The following is a 20,074-nucleotide window of genomic DNA, read 5'->3' as shown; positions in this document are numbered from 1 at the left end:
CGCAACTGGCGCGGATCACGCAGCACATCGCATGATCTTTTGGCTTCCTATGAATAGATCCGCAACTTTAAAAAGAAGCGCGAACAGATCTCCCACAGAGCTTGCGAAACCGCTTCGATGAAGTTTGTTCCTCCACACATTCCGCTAATTAAAGAGTGCCGTGATTCTCGATATGCCGTAATCGTGCAAGGACGTCCTGTCACCGTTGTCTGACTAGGGTTAAATAATACAATCTCTTCTACCGGTTCACCGGATTACGTACTATGCTCGCGGAGGGAAAACTGAAGGACACCCATCGCCACTTGACGACCTTGCAATGATTCTTGTTCCCCCCAGTCAGTGCAGAACAGCCGCCACTTTCAGAATGAAGCCTCTCACCGATGATGATCGATTTCGTGGGATTTTTCCACCGCAACTAACGAGGTGCTTTTTTTTTTCTTTCTCATTGCAGGAGGGTAGTATAGGACATGAACTTGTGATAAAACCAGTGCCAACCGACATCTCCCGGGCGGAGGACGGTAGTGTTCATCATGTTATTTATAAGCGAACCGTGTCAGAGGAACACAACGACCATGCGAGCGATTACGGTGAGTTCTACTGTCTAATATTATATTAACGATCGAAAAGCGTGTTTTACGTATTATTGGCACATGATGTCATTTCCCTCAAGAAACTATCTCTGACGTATGAAGGAGTGAAAAACAAGTCAAACGAAAACTACTTTCCTTCCTTCCTTCCTTCCTTCCTTCCTTCCTTCCTTCCTTCCTTTCTTCCTTCCTTCCTTCCTTTCTTCCTTTCTTCCTTCCTTCCTTCCTTCCTTCTTTCCTTCCATTCTATCCACAAATTATAGACATCGTATTGATTTCATTATAGTTTATTGCGTTGCAAACTGGACTGCGACAGAGTGCGGAATCTTAAATAAAAGTGCGATATTGCATCAAATCGTTCCGGTGTCTTCACCGCACTTATTCATCATGAGCTAATGAATAAGTGCGATGAAGACACCGAAACGATCTGACACCAAATCGCACTTTAATTTGAGATTCCGCACTTCATCGTCGCACTTTTAACTGCGCAAAGCGCAATACTGATCTTTTTGTTGATTTATGCGAGATATGCACTTCCAAAGGAATCGCTCAAGTAATTTTTGTTCAGTGCATTATTTTCCGTGACCAGAATAGTCAAAAATTTAACACAGCAAGCCCCATTTGGTTTGCCGTTTCGTTTCAGTTCCGTAGTAGCATCCGGAATAAAGCGACGTTTGCTTAGTTCTTGAGCGATTCCTTGACTGTATTTTACATGCATCGAGATAGCCCAAGAAATTTCTTGCGATCTGCGTACTACCCATAACTTGTTTATTACAAAAGGCTCAGTTCAAAGGGAATATTTTCTTAAGTCTTGCATTGGAGATGTTTTCATTTGTTTATTTCGTGAGCCTTGGATCAGCCATCATAACGCATAATGGAGCCGATGTATGTTGCAACTTTATTGTTAATGGTATTTTAAGGTGTTGTAAAATGAAACATATGTAGCCACTAAGCCGTGCAAGTCTGAGTCAGAACGAACGAACGAAATGATCAGAGATTTCATCGATCTTCATCGATGAGAAAACAACATCAACTGCATTAGCCTTTATCGCAAAATGTACGTTATATCGAAACACAAAAAACGAAATTGCTTTTTCGTGAAAACTCGTGTTTTTCATTATTGGTTTTGTGAATTTCACTGAAATCATTATTTAAGGTTAATTTCACGTGGAATACATCAACACTAGAATAAAAAATATCATTTTTTTTCTCTGCTTCGATATAACGTACACTTCGATATAACGTACAAAGAGAATTATTTTTTGTACGTTATATCGAAGAGTGCCTGTATATGTTTTACAGTTCGGTGTGGATGAATGAGTTTCTTCGTATTAGAAAAAACATTGCTGAAGGAACTCCAGGACGGAATCATGGTGAGTTCCACGGGGAAATGTCTAAAGTAATTGGAGCAATCATTCTTGAAGCGAGTTCATGAAGAATTCCTGCTGAAATCTTTGAAGAAACCCTCTTGGAATTCCTTCAGAAATTCTTGTTAAGATTCCTCCAGAAATTGCTCCTGGGATTCGTCCAGTAATGTTGCTGTGCTTCCTTCAGAAATTCCTACTCAGATTTCCCCAAGTGTTCTTGATAAGACTTTTAAGTATTTCCAGCTGGGATTTATCCAGTACTTGCTTTTGGACGTCCTCCAGCAAGAAGTTCTAATCTCCTCAGCTAAGAATCCTCAATCTTGGCAAAAAGGGGTGACTCCGCCAGAAAATTCCAGAGGAATCCAACAGGAGCAGTATTCTGGAAAAAATTCTATAAGCATCCCTGGAGGAATCACAGGAGGAATTTCAGGAGATCCCTGGAGAAATCTCTAAAGAAATTACGAAAGGAATTTTTTGTTAAATCCCAGTAAGCATTCCTGGAGGACTCTATTGAGAAATTTCTTGAGGAGTCGCAAGAAAAAAAAATCTAAAGGAATCCCAACAGGCATTCTATGAGGTCTATCCAGGTCTATCCAAAAATTCCTCTTGAAACTCTTCCTGTGATTCGTTTATACATTTCTCCAAGGATTTCTCTAGTAATCATAGAAAAAAATCTTTTGAGGAATTTTTGAAGAAATCACAACTGGATTTTCTGGAGGAATTCTTAGAGGAATGGTAAGAAAATCTCTGGGCGAACTACAGGAGCAATTTTCGGATGAATCCCTGCAGAAACTTTTAGAGGAGTGCTAGAAGTACTTCATGGATATATTCTAGAAGCCATCCCTCCAAGAATTTCGGGAGGAATATCTACATAATTCCCTAGGGGAATCACTTCAGTAAATTTTGAAGCAATCTTTAGAGGAATCACAGCAGAAATTAATGGAGGAACCCCCTCGGAGTTCCTCCAGACACTCCTCCAGTGGTTCCTTCAAGAGTGTTTTTCTTCGTATATTATTCGGAAAAAATCTTTTAGAGTTGAGAAACAGGCTCTGCTCCAGTTAGGGCGCTATGCCAAGAAAAAGTAAAGCTTTAAAAAAAAATATTTTTTTTTTATTTTTATTAATGTGTATTTTAACTTAAATGCTAATTCTACACTCAAGCTTTAAAAAGATAAATTGAAGTAAACAGAACAAATTCTTGAAGCCCCCCCTCCCAGATGGCTGATGGACCAGTTCTGGGCCATGATAGGTTCGCTATCCAGCGTACTAACGGGATTGAGTCCCGTGGCATGGTCATCGATAGAGGCTTCAAAGGTGGAACGGGTCTTTCTACAAGTTTTATTTAACCTGTTAATATTTCCCAAGCGAAATTCACATTTGTAGTGCTCTGAAGTAATGGACTACCATGAAATCTCATCATTGTCATGTCGTTGCCGTTGGCCTCCCAACTAACAATATCTCATTCAATAAACAGCATTATGACGAATTAATTCAGCATGATGTTGAATAACATTTGGATAATTTTTCAGGTACAGTCATAGCACAATCATGGGTCATCCACAATTATGGGTCAATTACCTTTAAATAGCATAGTGAAATGACTGACTAATAATTGTGACAGAGTGACCCATAATTGTGCAATGACTGTACAATCTTTGTTCGGGGTTTGTTCACACAAATTTGGAGAAATTATAAAGCATAGTGTTGTGCACCAACTGAACTGTTATCCGGAGTCGGGTTCCGAAGCTTCTCAAACATATATCTGGGGAACTGAATGCTGTATGAAGCTGATATTTTGACATTTTGTCAAGCCAACTTTGATAAGTAATCAGTAAAAATTTCAACTTGCCACAGCATTTCGTTCCCCAGAGAGGTATATGTTTGAGAAGCCTCAGAACCGGCTCCGGATAATATAGTACGACCTGTATATAGTAAAGCTGTTATCCAATTTCAGCAATAATGATTAAAAATAAATAAAATGCATTTTTTTTTCAAATTTCCACGAAATTGGCAGTTTTGTTGTGAACTAGGCTGTGAACTACACATAAATTTACCTAAATCAAGATTCAAGCTCGAGACCCGTCGATTGTAAACCGCATGCTTTACTATCAGCGCCATCCTAGAGATGATGAATTGAAGCACTTAAATCGAAACATAAACTTCCAGTGGTTGAATAATGATCACACTTCGACTCCTATTCAGCAGTGGTGAATTAACACAGAACATTAAGGTTAACAACTGAACAACACATTAATGCAACGGCTGTTCATTTAAAAAACACGTGTTTTTCATCCTGTACTCCTAGCCGAAGTATGATGAAACGAAAATGCTTATTTGACTTGTGAAATACACATTATACAGATACATGTGCTAATTTTTACATGAACTTAACAAGAAGCAGAATGAGGTCTTGTTCAACTATTTAGTACAAGAATTACTGCAAGTCGAATACAAATTTTATTAAACGCTTCAAAAGTGTTTCAAATTATCATTGTTAATACCGATACGAAAGGTTGAACATTTGCTCACAGACAAACAGAAGTATCACTTGGAATAAAATGAATCCGTTAAAAAGGGAAACGATGGGAAGTGAGAAGAGTGAGGTGTCTGTGATCTGCTTCTTTTTCAATTGAAAAAAGCATTTGTACAGTAATGTGTACAGCATAATTTTAGTTCAGCTATCGTTACTATTATAAAGCAACAATTCAACAATTGTTTGCGGTTTTCGATTGTTAGTTGGGCTACTTTCAGGTCATTTCGGGCAATAATAAATCAACTAGAAGACATGTGTAGACCTTTTCCTAACAGGGATATCAAAGTGTAGACCACTCATATTAAAATTCGATTCAGTATGCTCATTAGGTTTAGAAATTCCTACACAGAAAGAAATCATGAAAATTAAACAGCACGTAAGTTAAGCATCGACTGAAAATTATAGGATATGCTACAAAATTACAGCCATTTACCGAGAGATGACACTGTCCGCTCAGTAATCAGCCAATCATGCGTACTGTTGACATTTTTTTGAGACATATTCGCTTGAAATTTACATGCAGTAACGTAAACGAGGACAGCTACGCTCAGTCGTCTGCCTCGCTGCGGAGACTGCTCTCTCGCTCTCTGTGGCCGAAGCGGTACAACAGTTTGTTCCTTTATGGTGGAACATGTTTATCTTTGATTGCCTGCTCTTCAGCTTGGTGAGACAGCCTAGAGGGGTTAGGCATGAACTCTCACTCGGATGATCGGAGTTCGATTCTCGAATAAAGATTTTTTTTTAAGTTTCTCTGAAAAGTCGGTGCTTAATTAACATTTTTCTCTCAGCAATCAGCAGTGTAATTTTAAGATCACACATAAATTTCTATCGAACACGATGGAGGTCAATTTGTTACATTCAGTTCGTCATAAATTTACAGATTTTGTTCGTACTGTGTAGACAAAACTCAAACTTTGAAAGCAATTACGGCGCGAACAAAAAGAGCAACCTGCCAGATAAAACACGGTTTCATACAGGATCGACTGATGATAATAACAGTAATGAAACCTCGTCATCCTGTCATCGGAAATTGTTATCCGCTAGGGGTAACAGGGCAACATTTATGTTCTGAGTTGTGTATGTCCAAATGTAATGTCCTAATTTATTAAGCATTTGTAATATTCCACAACAATATGTCACATTTCAAATATGCATTTGTAGTTTTTCATTATTACCGCATTAATCGCGCCCAACATTGGCCTGGGTATTTGTGGTGTTCCATGTTATATTATGTATTATGGCACCCAACCGCTAATCCCAGCTCGTACTGGAGGGCCGACGATGATTACACGCACAGCAACCATCTGGCGATTCGATACAGGGTAGAATACGGAGGAAGACGGCCATAGCCGAAGGTCATCAACCGTCATCGGGGATGGCTGACCTCGCGCTTCCATAAGCCGGCATTTGTGGAGCGATTGCTTATGGAGGGTAAGACCGACGATCTATACAGCGATGATCTTGTCGGAATCCTAAGTTGTGCATGTGACGCCGCAATGTCTACCCAGAAATAGACGCAAATCGGTATACTGGTAGTATCGAGAAATAGCAGGACTCCGCGCATCTTGCCCTCATGCTGTGCAAAGAGCTCGCATCGATGCATCGCGATGAGAGTAGAATGGAACAAAGTGAGGCCTACAGGGCAGCTATGGCACTGAATAAATTGATTAGGGCGCGTAAGCGGGTGTGAATCGTTGTTCCCGCGCCACGATTCAAGACCATGGGCCTTTGTCCCCTATGGTCAAACCGCCCGAAGTGAGGGCGCGCCGGTGACGAACGACGAGCTCATCGCAATATCGAGGTCGTTTAAATTGAATAAGGCTCCGGATCCGGACGGTATCCCGACAGAAGCCATCAAGACGGCCATCCAGGCTGGACATATTCAGAATGGCTATGATGCAGATGTTCCTAGGCAGAGGTGCATTTCCGGAGAGGTGGAAAAGGCAAAGATTGAATCTACTGCCCAAACCCGGGAAGCCACCTGGCAACCCGTCGGCATACAAACCTAAATATCTGCATGCCTATCTGCCTTCTGGACACCGCCGGAAAACTGTTGGAAAGGATCATTCTGTCAATGCTGATGGTCAATACCGATCAACCAGATTACTCTAGCTTCTCGCATAACCAGTTCGGCTTCCGGAAGTGTCGACCGACGGCGAACGCTATTAGTACTGTAACCAAACCAGTCGACATAGCGCTCCAAAAGAAGCGAACAGTAATCCGCTATTGCGCGGTCGTCACGCTGGACGTAAAGAATGCGGTTAAGAGCGTCAGCTGAACCGCCATCGAGTGTGCCATACACCACCTAGGAGTCCCGGTTAGCCTATGCCGGATACTGGAGAGCTACTTCCAAAATAGGGTGTTAACCTATGACACCAAGGAAAATGAGGAGAGCTACAACATCACCGCGGGGATACCTCAGAGATCCATCCTAGGCCCAGTACTGTGGAACGCGGCGTATGATGGCGTATTGAGACTGAAACTTCCCCCGGGAGTAAAGCTGGTCGGCTTTGCCGATGATATTACCCTCGTGGTATACGGTGAGTCGATAGAGGAAGTGGAACTGACAGCAACGCACGCAATTGGCATAGTGGAGGGCTGGATGAGGTCAAGACAGATGGCAATCGCGCACCACAAAACAGAAGTGGAGATGGTAAACAACCACAAGTCTGAACAACTGGCAGAGGTCACTACAGCCGAGTGCACGGTCACTGGGGCAATTGGGGGTCATGATCGACGATAAGCTGAAATGCGGAAGCCACGTGGAATATGCCTGCAGAAGAGTAAGTATGACGATAATGGCTCCCATTGTCGATGTTCCATTGGTAAGGCACCCCTCCGCCCTTTGCTAAAATTAGGTAAAACTCCTCCCTTCTCGCTTTTTCTGTGTTCGGGTTATGTGGTCTCCATACTACAGAATGGCGCTACCACATGGTCAAGTGCGCTTGTGGTCAACCAAGACGTGAAACGATTCGAGAGTACCCAAAGGCTGATGTGTCTTAGGGTGGTTAGCGCATACCGCACGATTTCAAAGGACGCGGAATATGTGCTAGCGGGCATGATGCCCATAACGCAAATGGTCGCAGAGGATAGGCGAAGAGTGCTTCGAGCAACGCGGCATAAGAGGCGCGAGAAGGATTACCAAAACTTCGATTATGTTGGAGTGGCAGAGGGAATGACCACGGAGCATGTGCTCTTCGGAAGCTTACGCTTCGCGGATGAAAGGTAGAGTATGCAGCAGATATAAGGTAAAATAATTTCTGCGAACAACATTGTTGAAAGGATGTGTACAGGGGTGAACAAGTGGGACTCCGTCATTTCTACGGTCTCTCGAATCATCCAGGGGGGAGAGGACTACTTGGTGGTAGCTGGTGGAACGCTTACCTATAGAGATTACTCATGTAAGAAAGAGAAAGAATGAGATTTTAGTGGGTCGACCCGCACATCACTCTTGGGTCATCAGATTTCCACATTCTGTAAAAAAAGGGTGGAAAGTCGAAAAAAGTCCTAAAATTTACTGTACTGTATTTTTTTTTCTTCGTTTTTTTTCGAACTCAGGGCATGATTCTACAGCAAAAATGATCACCAGCTTACCGAGTTAAAAAATGCTATAAACTACTGTAATTTATAAGACAATAAACTCTTGGTATCTTTTCGGCGTATCAGTCTTCTCGTAAAAATAAAAAAACTAAGGTTTGATTTATTTCTCCAATAAGGATCGAAACGTTGGAGAAAGAAATCAAACTGTAGTTTTTGATTTTTACGAGAAGACTGATACGCCGAAAAGATCCCAAGAGTATAACTGCAACAGTCGTGAATAAAGCAATTAAGACAATAAATTGTCTTACTTGTCCGAATCACTAACGAACGCCAAAAAACCTGGTCTAACTACAAAAGTGATATTTTTGTAATAATATTTAATTGAAAGTGGCTGAGAGCAATTCATCGAAAATTACCCCCGGCATCTATATTTCCAAAGGTTATTATAAGGTTAGAGCTTCGACTATTTTATCCGATAGATAATTTCGAGGATAATCGGATGAAATCAGATGAGCAATGTCTTTAAAATTTCTCATTTTTATTGGTCATACTGTATAGTAGAACATTTCCATAAAAAAAAACATTCTGAGCCGACCGGGAATCGAACCCATCGCCCTCAGCTGAATACCTGCACGTTTACCGCTTCGACTTGTTTTTATGGACCCTTCCTGGTTTTGAATTTGCGACGGCCAAAACTAGTATGAACATCTAGTTATTGTCAATATAATATCTGTTGACCATCGATGCCTACCTACCCCAATAATGCTCTATTAAGTCCAAACTTGTCTTCCAACCGAAACACGCTTTCGATCGCTATCTGAACAATAAATATTACACCTCGCAGCAATTGTTTGCGCACCGCGCACACCCATAATCCTGATCACCTGAACCATTCTCAAACCAAACCTTTCCCTTTTTTGTTTCGATTCTCCCAATCAAAACCCAAACAGCATTCATGGAACCGGACCGGCTGCAGAAGCGATTTCGCTCCAAGCGTCAGGCCTACTACAAATCATCGCGGGCGATCGATACCACCATCTATCCGGAAATCCTGGTCATCGTGGACTACGACGGCTACCGGTTACACGGCGGCGACAACGTCCAGGTCAAGCGGTACTTTGTCTCGTTCTGGAACGGAGTGGACCTGCGCTATCGGTTGCTGAAGGGGCCACGGATTCGCATCAGCATCGCCGGCATCATCATCTCGAGGGTGAGTACCTACCTACCGTTGTTGTGGATGGGGTTTCGTTTAAACTTCTGATGACATCTGCTTTGCTGACAACTCGATTAATAATTTATGGCGCTGGTTAATGTGTGGATAAAGGCTCCCCGATCCGAAGTGAATATTTGTATGGTAGAAGTTGCCATAAACTTGGTAGTGATAAGTGGATATTTGAACACCAGATTTCTATACATGAAGTTCATGTAGAATAATTGTATAACAACCCTAGTCGAATAAGAAGTGTATTATTGGTTTTCTAAGTAATCTATTTTCTAATAGATTTGAAGCATACCGAAAAAAAAAACTTTTTTACTTTTTTACTAGGAATGTTATAGACAACTGTTGTCTATAATATGTTTTGACATGATTTTGTGGTATTTTCATCTGATCGGGTTCCCTGTTGAATCCATCCCATCGTGCAATGTCGATGGGAGATTGTTGTTAGATTGGTGTCGTGATTCGTGACGAACATTGAATCCACACGAATAACTCAGTAGCCGATACCTACAGAATTGGTGTTATTATTGAACGACGAAATCATGATTGGAGATGGGTAATTGTTTTGATAAATGCCGCGAACGAGATTTCTGACTCCCTAATGGGAATTTTGGGGACTAAAAGCGCGACCACGCATAACTAAGCATTTGAAACAAGTTGGGGTAGAAATCTTTTCAAAAAAAAAAAAATATTACCGTGTATTTTAACTTGAAGCTAATTCTACTCTTGCTTTAGTAGACTCATATAAATTTTCGCTTGATTTCAGAATCTTAAAAACAAGAAGGCGCCTATATCAAGACGGTTGATGTGATCCAATTTCATGGCACCAGATAACACATAGTTTCCCAAACTTTCAGGTGCGCAACCCCCTTTTGCCAGCAAACGTATTTTTCGCGACCCACCATAGAAATTCCCTCATTTGATGTCTGTTGCAGTAAAATTTTCAACTGTCCCTCGCGACCCCCTGGAAGAAGGTCGCGACCCACAGTTTGGGAAACCATGTCATAACGTTTATCTGGCATAAGAGGCTTGAGCCTTAAACTCTAAAAAAAGACGCAATTTTGGATTAAGGTCCGTCATCTTTGAAATTCTGATCGCCATTTTCGGACTCCAGATTTCTTCCCTGGTTTCTACCATCAAACAGTCACCATCTTGAATACCCATTGCCCACATTGCAAGGTTTTAGAGTCTAAAATCCCATTAAACAACCGCCATCTTGAATTTGGAGCACCCATCTTAGATTTTAGATCACCATCTTGAAGATCTCGAATTAGCGCGGTGTGTATCCCCCGCATAAATAAAATCCTGGCCGTATATTATTACAGAATAATTATCTATTTAAAAAATGGTGAACTACTGTATTTATTTACTATTTCCAAAGAAAATCCTAGAGGAACTTCTAAGGTTAACATTGCTGTCGGGTGATGAGTTCAACCTACAAAAACCTCCACGAATCCAAAAAAAAACCCTTGAGTATGCATAGGTAATCGAAACAACAGTCTGAATTACAATCAGGCTGAAACGTATTCTAAGCCGTATTGAAACGCCTCTGAAAGCCCCTAACACCGCCGGAGCCTCTCCGAACTTCCATGAATCGTACTGAAACGTCGTGAAACATCTATGGATTACCTCCGAGGCTTTCCTAGAAATCTCCGAATTCCTACTGGAATTCCTACGGAAACACCCTGAATTTGTTGTGAACCCCTGTCTGAAACTGAACCCATGAAACGTCTTGAAGCATACGTTAAAGGCTGGAATGTCCCCTAAAAGTAACGTAAATCCCTGCGGAAATTCCTCTGAAGCTCACGTAAAAACTTGTTAAGTTTGCCAAACCTCAGGGGATCCCTCTGAAATCCCCTCAAGCCTACTGAAATTTCATTGAAATACCTTAAAACTTCTCTTGAACCCCTCCGGATTTTTCCTAAAGCTCTCTTGGAAGCCTCTGTAGCCCTTGAAACCTACGAAAACGCCATGAAACGTATATTTCACAAGTTCTAAGATAAGCTTTAATCTTAAAATGCGTGAAACATTTGTGGAGGAATACCTGGAAGGAATTTTTGGAGTGATTCCTGAAGGGATTTCAGGACGAACTCCTGGAGGAATTCCCGGAGGAAAAACTGTAGGAATCCCTGGAGGAATTCCTGGAAGAATTCCTGGAAGAATTCCTGGAAGAATCCACGGAAGAATTCCTGAAGGAATTTCCGGAGCAAATCCTGGCGAAATTCCTGGAGGAATTCCTGAAGGAATCCCTGAGGGAATTTCTGAAGGAATCCCTGAGCAATTCTTGGAGTAATTCCTGGACGAGTCCCTGAAGGAGTTTCTAACAAAAATCCCTGCAGGTATTCCTGGAGGAATTCATGGAAGAATTCATGGAGGAAGTCCTGGAAGAATCCCTGCAGGTATTGCAGGAGGAATCCCTGGTAAAACTCCTGAAGGAATCGCTGAGGGATTCCTGATGAAATTTCTGGAAGAATCCTTAGAGGAATTCCTGGAGGAATCCGTGAAGGAATTTCTAAAAAAAAAACCCTGGAGGTGTTCCTGGAGGAATTCATGGAGAAACTCCCGGAAGAATCGCTTCAGGCATTGCAGGAGGAATCCCTGGTAAAACTCCTGAAGGAAACCCTGGAAGAATTCCTGATGAAATTTCTGGAAGAATCCTTAGAGGAATTCCTGGAGGAATCCCTGAAGGAATTTCTTAAAGAATTCCAGTAAGAATTCCTGAAAGAATTTCTGGAGAAATCCCTGGAAAAATTCCTGGAGGAATCCCTGGAGAAATTCCCAGAGGAATTTTCGGAGGAATCCCTGAAAGAATTCCTGAAGGAATCCCAGGAGAAATTCCTTGAGGATTCTCTGAAGGAATTACTGGGGCAATCCCTGGAGGAGTTCTTAGAGGAATCCCTGGCGATTTTTTTGGAATTCCTGAAGGAATCCCAGGAGGAGTTCCTTAAAGATTTTCTGGAAGAATTCTTCGAGAAATCTATGGAGAAAGCCCTGGAAGAATTCCTGGAGGAATCCGTGGAAGAATCCCTGGAGGAATTCCTGGAGAAATCCCTGGAGGAATTTCTGAACGAATTGCTGAAGGAATCTCAATAGGAATTCCTATAGAAATCGCAGGAGGAATTCCTATAGGAATCCCAGGAGGTTTTCCTTGACGATTCTCTGGAGGAATTCCTGGTTGAATCCGTGAAGGAATTCTTTGAGGAATCACTGGAGGAATTAATAAAGGAATTCCTGGAGAAATCTCTGGCAAATTTTCTGGAGGAATTCCTAGAGGAATCCCTGGAGGAATTCTTCGAGGAATTCCTGGAGGAGTTCTTGGAGGAATTCTTGGAGGAATTCCTGGAGGAATCCTTGGAGGGATTCCTGATCAAATTTCTGGAAGAATTCTTAGAGGAATTCCTGGAGGAATCCCTGAAGGAATTTCTAAAAAAAATCCCTGGAGGTATTACTGGAGGAATTCCTGGATGAATCCCTGGAGGAATTTCAAAAAAAAAATCCCTGGAGGTATTCCTGGAGGAATTCCTGGATGAATCCCTGAAGGAATTTCTAAGAAAAAATCCCTGGAGGTATTCCTGGAGGAATTCCTGGATGAATCCCTGAAGGAATTTAAAAAAAAAATCCCTGGAGGTATTCCTGGAGGAATTCCTGGATGAATCCCTGGAGGAATTCCTGGAGGAATTTCTGGAGGGATTCCTGATTAAATTTCTGGAAGAATTCTTAGAGGAATTCCTGGAGGATTGGCGATTCTCTGGAGGAATTCCTGGATGCATCCGTGGAGGAATTCTTTGAGGTATCCCTGGAGGAATTAATAAAGGAATTCCTGAGGAGTCTCTGGAAGATTTTCTGGAGGAATTCCTGGAGGAATCCCTGGAGGAATTCCTGGACGAATCCCTTGAGGAGTTCTTGGAGGAATCCCTGGAGGAATTCCTGGAGGAGTTCTTGGAGAAATTCTTGGAGAAATTCCTGGAGGAATCCTTGGCGAATTTTCTGGAGGAATTCATGGAGGAATCCTTGGAGGAATCCCTGGAGGGATTCCTGGAGGAATTTCTGGAGAAATCCCTGGAGGAATTCCTGGATGAATCCCTGAAGGAATTCCTGGAGGAATCCCTGGAAGACTTCCTGGAGGAATCCCTGGAGGAATTCCTGGAGGAATCCCTGGAGGAATCCCTGGAGGAATCCGTGGAGGAATCCGTGGAGGAATCCCTGGAGGAATCCCTGGAGGAATCCCTGGAGGAATCCCTGGAGAAATCCCTGGAGGAATCCCTGGAGGAATCCCTGGAGGAATCCCTGGAGGAAGTCCTGGAGGAATTCCTGGAGGAATCCCTGATGGAATTCCTGGAGGAATTCCTAAAGGAATCCCAGCAGGAGCTCCTAAAGGAATCCCAGGAAGAATCCCTAAAGGAATCCCTGGTGGAATTCCTTGAGGATACTCTGGAGGAATTCTTGGAGGAATTCTAGAAAGAATCCCAGACAAATTTTCTGGAGGAGTTCCTTGAGAAATCCCTGGAAGAATTCCTTGAATACCTGAATACCTGGATAAACTTCTGAAGGAATCTGTGGAGTTGCACGTTTTAATTCCTGGAGGAATTTCTAGATGCATTTCTGGTGGAAACCCTCAAGGATTTCCTGTAGGAATCTCTGAATGAACTTTTGGAGGAATCCCTGGAAAAATACCTGGAGTTGCAAACTAGAATTAATAGAGGAATCCCTGCAGGGATTTCTGATCGATTTCCTAGAGGATTTTTTGAGGAATCCCTGAATGAATATCTGAAGTTGCTTGTTTAAATTCCTGGAAGATTTGTTGAAGTAATTTCAAGAAGATTTCCTGAATGAATCCTAGGAGGTGTTCTTGGAGATCTCAGGAAAAGTCCTGAAGAAATCGCGCAAGGAGTTCCTGAAGAAATTCTGATGGAATCCAAAGAAGTGTCTGCGAAGGAATTCCTTGAAGAATCCCTGCAGCAGTTCCTGAAATAATTCCTGAAAGAACTCCTGTGAAGAAACTCCAGGAAGAATCCCAGGATCAATGCTTCTAAACAATTCCTGGAGGAACTCCTAAAAAAAACTAAGAAGCGTTCGTGGAGGAATTTTGGAGGAATTTTTGAAATTATCTGTTAAGCTATACCTGAAAGAATCTCAGAAGGATGTCTTGGAGGTATTTCTGGGAGACTTCCTGAGGGAATCCTTGGAAGAATTCCGGGAAAAAAATCTTTGAGAAATTCCTAGGAGGAAACCCGGGAGCTATCCCATGAGGAATTCCTAAAGAAATCCCATAAGAGATTTTTAAACGAATTCCTGGAAGAATTTCTGTATGAAACCCTGAAAAAAGTTCTAAAGGAATCCACGTCTGCGATAATTTTTGGACGAATTATTTAAAGAATTATTGGATGAACTCCTAAAAGATTCTTTGTAGAAAATTTTGAAGGAATTCCCGATTTGATTTTACAATCATCTCAGGTAGAGTTTCTCAAAGAATTCCTGATGGAAGTCCCTGCAGAAATACTTCGAATAACTCCAGATGAAATTATTAATGCGGAATTATTGCAGAAATATCTGGAGAAATCTCTGAAGAAATCTGAATACCTGCAGGAATCTATGAAAAAATCTTCAAAACAAAAGCACTGAAAAAGTCACTGGGAGAACCTCTAAAGCCAACCCTGGAGAAATTGTCGAAGGAATGTCTAGTGAAATCCCTATAGGAATTCTTATACGCCCTATAGGAATTCTTGCCGAAATCTCAATAATAATTTCTTAAGGAATTGTGGGAGGTTTTAAGCATTTCTTTGAACAAGCCTTGAAGCAATTACTATCGGACCCTCGCAATTCACGAAGGAGAAATTCTTAGAGACGTTCCTTTGGTATTTCTTGCAGGAATCACTGAAGAAATACCATTTGGAATTTCAGAAGGTGGCTCTGGAGGAATTCATAAAGAAATCCCAGGTTTTTGCCTTCAGATCAGATGATTCAGCATCACAGTACAGACGGGTCTGTTTTACGCGGTTTATATTAACGCGGCCGCGTTAATGAAAACTGAATGTAAGAGACGGAAGAAACTGAGGAGTGCAATGGTTGTTGCCACATGTTGGTCTAGATTGACATAACCTTTCCAATGAAATAATAGCATGGAACGAGCTCACCAATTATGCATCCAGCTTAAAGAAAGCCCATTCGCCCCTTCGCACAGTTCGCAACGTATTGTTCGGCCATCTATCTTTATGCTTGTGTTGTCATGTTTCTTATTGTTAAACGCTTGTCCAGTTCTATTGCTGTAGTTAGGAATAATTTTGTACGGAAACATTATTACTTAATATCCTCGTCACCCATTACCGACTGACCAAATCAAATTCCAATACCCGGACCCCCAGCTGGAATCGATCAACAACGCATCAGTCTCCGCGCATCACCGAATCACCACCAACCAGCCATGCGCGATGAGTTCTCACGACCGCGAAGCCACATCATCAGATAAAACCACTTTTTATGCAAGTAAACAAACGTTGCCGAAGAAAATGTATTCTCAATGTCAACCACTTGTACCACTACTGGCACTGGCACTGGCGACGGTCGTACTGCGCCGGTCATCAATGATTCGTTATCTTCCCGCAGAGTTGCGCCGTCCACCAACGAAGATGATGATTGCCTGGCGCACTGGTCAACAAGGGTGGCGCGAATGGTGGTAGTGTCAGTGGAGGCTGCAAAGCAGATGAAACTTTTACTTTTATCGCACAGTGTGAGCACTAGACTGGTTCACTAAGAAAAATCCGCAAATAGTTTTGAAATTTTTAACAATGCATGTAACGAATGGATTACACTAGTTTACAGCATTTTTGAACTCGGTAAGCTGATGATCATTTTTGGTGTAGAATCATGCCCTGAGTTTGAAAACGCGAAGAAAAAAAATTACAGTAGAGCGGATTTTTTTTTTCGACTTTCCATACAAGGTTGATGATTTGAAATCGACTTTTGTTTTATTTTTGGGCAAAGTCGCTCACTTCACACATCTCATTCTCCGTAATCATTGCTCCGATTGAGCTGAATTTTTTATTGTAACTCGTCTACTATCATATGTAGGTCAAATAAACGTTGAGAAATAATTTTTATAATGTTTTTTTCTTATTGAAAAAAAAAAATACTTTTCTTCATATATTTTTGGAAATTTTGCTAAAATTTAAGAAGATCGTCCCCAAAACTCGCCAATATCTTGAATTTTATCAATCTGACGCAAAACCTGCATTCAGATGATCAAATGGTATTATATTCAGCTTTTAATTTATGGAAAAAGATTTAAAATTGGTTGAACAAAACGAAAGATATTTGAATTTTATTAAATGTCATATTTTAAAAAGTTGTAAAACTTGATATTGAGCTAAAACTTAAAAACTGTTCTACTTTAAATTTTTTGAAGCATGGTTTCGAAATCAGCGCTAAATTATGCTTCAAAAATTTTCGTCGTTGACAGAAGTTCACGACTTTCGTTTTATTTTGTAAACTAGTGTTATCAGATATCATTCAAAAATCTTTGGCATGAAAAAATAAAGTTTTGCAGATAAGTTATTTTGATGAACCGGTCTAAAAAGTACACGATTAAATTTGACCAGTTGCATCTACTCTAACGAATCAGGCCCCTTCGACATTTGGCGAGTTGGCAGCGGCGACGCGACATCCAGCCAGTAACCCGCCAGCACACGACGTTAGTGTACATTTTAAGACCAGACGATTTCAAGTTTTCTGCCTGTTTGGCCTTTATGACTATCTATCTACATATACCTCTACCTGTTGACTCCTCTGCGATGATGGTGAATCTCAGAAATAAAACCACCATCCGATCCCATCACCCGACCGGTGACGGCAGTGCAAGTGATGAACTAGGTGTACGCGCAGCAAAGTGCATCTTCGTCGTGCGTCCCCCTGCAGGGTGCCGTTGCGCCGTAGGGCTTTAACTGGTTGATGGGTTGATTATTTTCGAGGTCGACCGACGGTTGAATGAAAATATGGTTTTATAATCGCGGGTAATTGGACAAGACAAGCGAGTTTGGTGTGATGTGTGGTCATCATTGGTCCGCTAGTGGTTCTGAAGAGAGTGATGTGTAGAACAGCGTCATGTCCCTTCGCCTTATGTGTTAATTTTTTTTTTTACTTTACGAAACTTACATTTTTTTTATGTGTATTAACGAGATTTCCCGGTCGGTCCAGGATCTTTTCGTAAAGGAAATTTCCTTGACTTCCTTGGGCATAGAGTATCTTCGTGCCTGCCACACGATATACACATGCAAAATGGTCATTGGCAGAGGAAGCTCTCAGTTAATAACTGTGGAAGTGCTCATAGAACACTAAGCTGAGAAGCAGGCTTTGTCCCAGTGAGGACGTTACGCCAAGAAGAGGAGAGGAGGAACGAGATTTTTAGCCCTAGGCTAGTTCATCTCGGGACCCACGATTTACTTCCCTTCCGAAGGAAGAACTCACATTTTGCGAGTTTGTCGGGAGTGGGATTTGATCCCAGGTCCTCGGCGTGATAGTCAAGTGTTATAACCATCACACCAGATCCGCTCCACTTACAAATTAGAAAAAATAAAATATTTGGACAATTTGCTTGTGCAGTTTTAATATTTAACCGCTCAACGGACAACCTGTTCGCGGTGAGCGTATTGGTTTTGCATGCTAGTCGTTTTTTTTATATTTTTCGAAGGACAATTCTCTTTGAACTTGGTGGTCCGCATAATCATTACAGAAATCAACACACAGAGTATATCATCTAACGCCTGGTATCCATGCATCAATATATGAACCCCATGCCAATTGTCTTCACAAGGCATATTGAGGCTTATAATATACAAAATTCATGCAATGACAGGTAAAGAAAGCCCTTCATTTAATAACTGTGGAAGTGCTCAAAGAACACTAAGTTGAAGCGAGGCCAAGTCCCAGTGCAGACGTAGAGCCATGAAGAAGAAGAAGATATACAGATTACCTTTAAATTCAAATATAATGAATTTGTTTGTCTTACCCTGGAATATTTATGAAGGTATTTTCAGTAAATTACTTAGAGACAGATTTCAAAATGTTTTAGAGAAATTCCTACAGTATCTATTTTGGAAGAAAATGTTCTGAAACTCCTGCATTACCTGAAGATTTTTCTAATAAAAAAATCTGACATAACTGTGTCACTTGACATCCCGAGCAGAAGGGCATACCTTACAAATACCATGCAGCAAGATGTGCTCTAATACCATAAATTGTTATTGCTGCGTTATTCTACAAAATGTTTTGAGAACATCAAAATAACAATTGGAGATTGTCACACGGGGAAAAACTCCCACTGCCATGAGACAAAAATTGAAAAAATCCTATTTAGTTGAACAAGTGCAGAAGTGCTGTTCTACCAGAAAAAAGCCTGAACAGGTTCGCGGCTTGGCTCAAAAGTTTGCTTAACGATTCTGACCCGTGAAATCACCAGATGAAAAAAAGAATATTGAAATTTTACATGCAAAAACCCCTTTATTAATGCCCCCCAAATCAACTTAATTCTAAATGGTTTTACTTATCTGCTAGGGTTGTGATTGTGAGTGTGTAAAGTGTTGTAGTGTATCCCAACGGCGAAGTCATTGGGCCCCGCCCGGGCGGTGTCCACCGGAGCTAGCCACGTGACGCCACGGCACCACTGCGGTCCACACATGCAGTTTGCCGGCCTTGACCTTCACCGGATCTTCCTCGACGACACACTCGGTGGCATTAACTAATAGGCCTATAGATGGGATCAACGGCTATGTAAGATTCTTGGCCACTTCACTTAGGCTTCTTACCGATCTCATTTCAAGCACTTCTTAACTACTCCATGCTACGCATGCAAAGTTCCTAAAAATAATCTAGATCAACCCCAAAGGGGGCCTTAACTTTCAACACCGCACTTGTTAAAAAAAATACCAACTGGTACACTTTTGCGATCTTAGATGCAGCACGGGTTAATCGGAACTGATCATAGAAAGATTGGTTTCGCAAATTGATCTCAGATCTCATACGGATCGATATTCACCACTGCACGATGAAAATGTTGTTCGGCAATTGGGTGGTATCAGTGGATCCCTTTTAGTACAGAACGATCGATACTGAGTTTTGTGCTCTTTAATATCGGGTTTTCTGGTAGCCAGAATTGTGAGACCGGCCTAATGGTCTGTTATCCCACCGCATAGGCAGATACTACGTAGTTACATTATTGATTACTGCGCCGAAGAACGTTCGGCTATCGACGATGGGTTCTGTGGTTCTGTTGGTGAGTGTTCTGCAGTACAGAAATGAGAACCCCAACATTCTTTTTAATCTGGGATCATCCATTCCATGACGTTATATAAAAAAATCTGTCGCATGCTATTTTGTAGCAGGTGACAAGGTATTTGAGCAGAGTTTGGTACTGATGTAGTATTTGTTGGTTTAGCAGTGAAAATAACCGAATAACAGGATTTGCTATTGCATCATGAAGTCATCGAACAAATGAAACATTTAATAACAAGAAATGTTATTAGTTTGCTATTCAATAACTTTACGATAACAAATACAGCACTTGAAATTTTAGGTATGCATTCATTATTGAAATAACAAGACTTGTTATTTGCTAGGTGTTATTTATACAAAATTTTGGTGTTCGTTTTTGTTATTTTGCCTCTTATTACCACCTAATGAAGGGCATATCAAGGTACGGTAGTATTTAAGATAAATACTTTGATATGTTATTCACTTGTTATTTTCTTCCCCAAGTAACACAACTTGTTACAATAGTGTATATAATACATGCTTCAAACAAATGTTCATGTTTTGTTCCGTATTTGGAAAACGTATTT

General features: G+C 41.2%; 1 protein-coding gene across 4 annotated transcripts in view; it reads left to right on the top strand.

The window, feature by feature from the left end:
- The window catches only part of LOC109405805 (A disintegrin and metalloproteinase with thrombospondin motifs like), a 527,110-nt gene that overhangs the window by 386,438 nt on the left and 120,598 nt on the right, over nucleotides 1-20,074 (top strand). For all 4 annotated transcript variants that reach the window (XM_062861143.1, XM_062861142.1, XM_062861144.1 and 1 more), the window contains 2 exons: nucleotides 452-587; nucleotides 8,977-9,236. In XM_062861143.1, coding sequence (XP_062717127.1) covers nucleotides 452-587; nucleotides 8,977-9,236 — 396 coding nt within the window. The remainder of the gene's footprint in view (nucleotides 1-451; nucleotides 588-8,976; nucleotides 9,237-20,074) is intronic.

The sequence above is a fragment of the Aedes albopictus genome, chromosome 3, assembly GCF_035046485.1.
Source record: "Aedes albopictus strain Foshan chromosome 3, AalbF5, whole genome shotgun sequence".
Classification (NCBI taxonomy): domain Eukaryota; kingdom Metazoa; phylum Arthropoda; class Insecta; order Diptera; family Culicidae; genus Aedes; species Aedes albopictus.
This window is presented reverse-complemented; position numbering and strand designations above follow the sequence as displayed.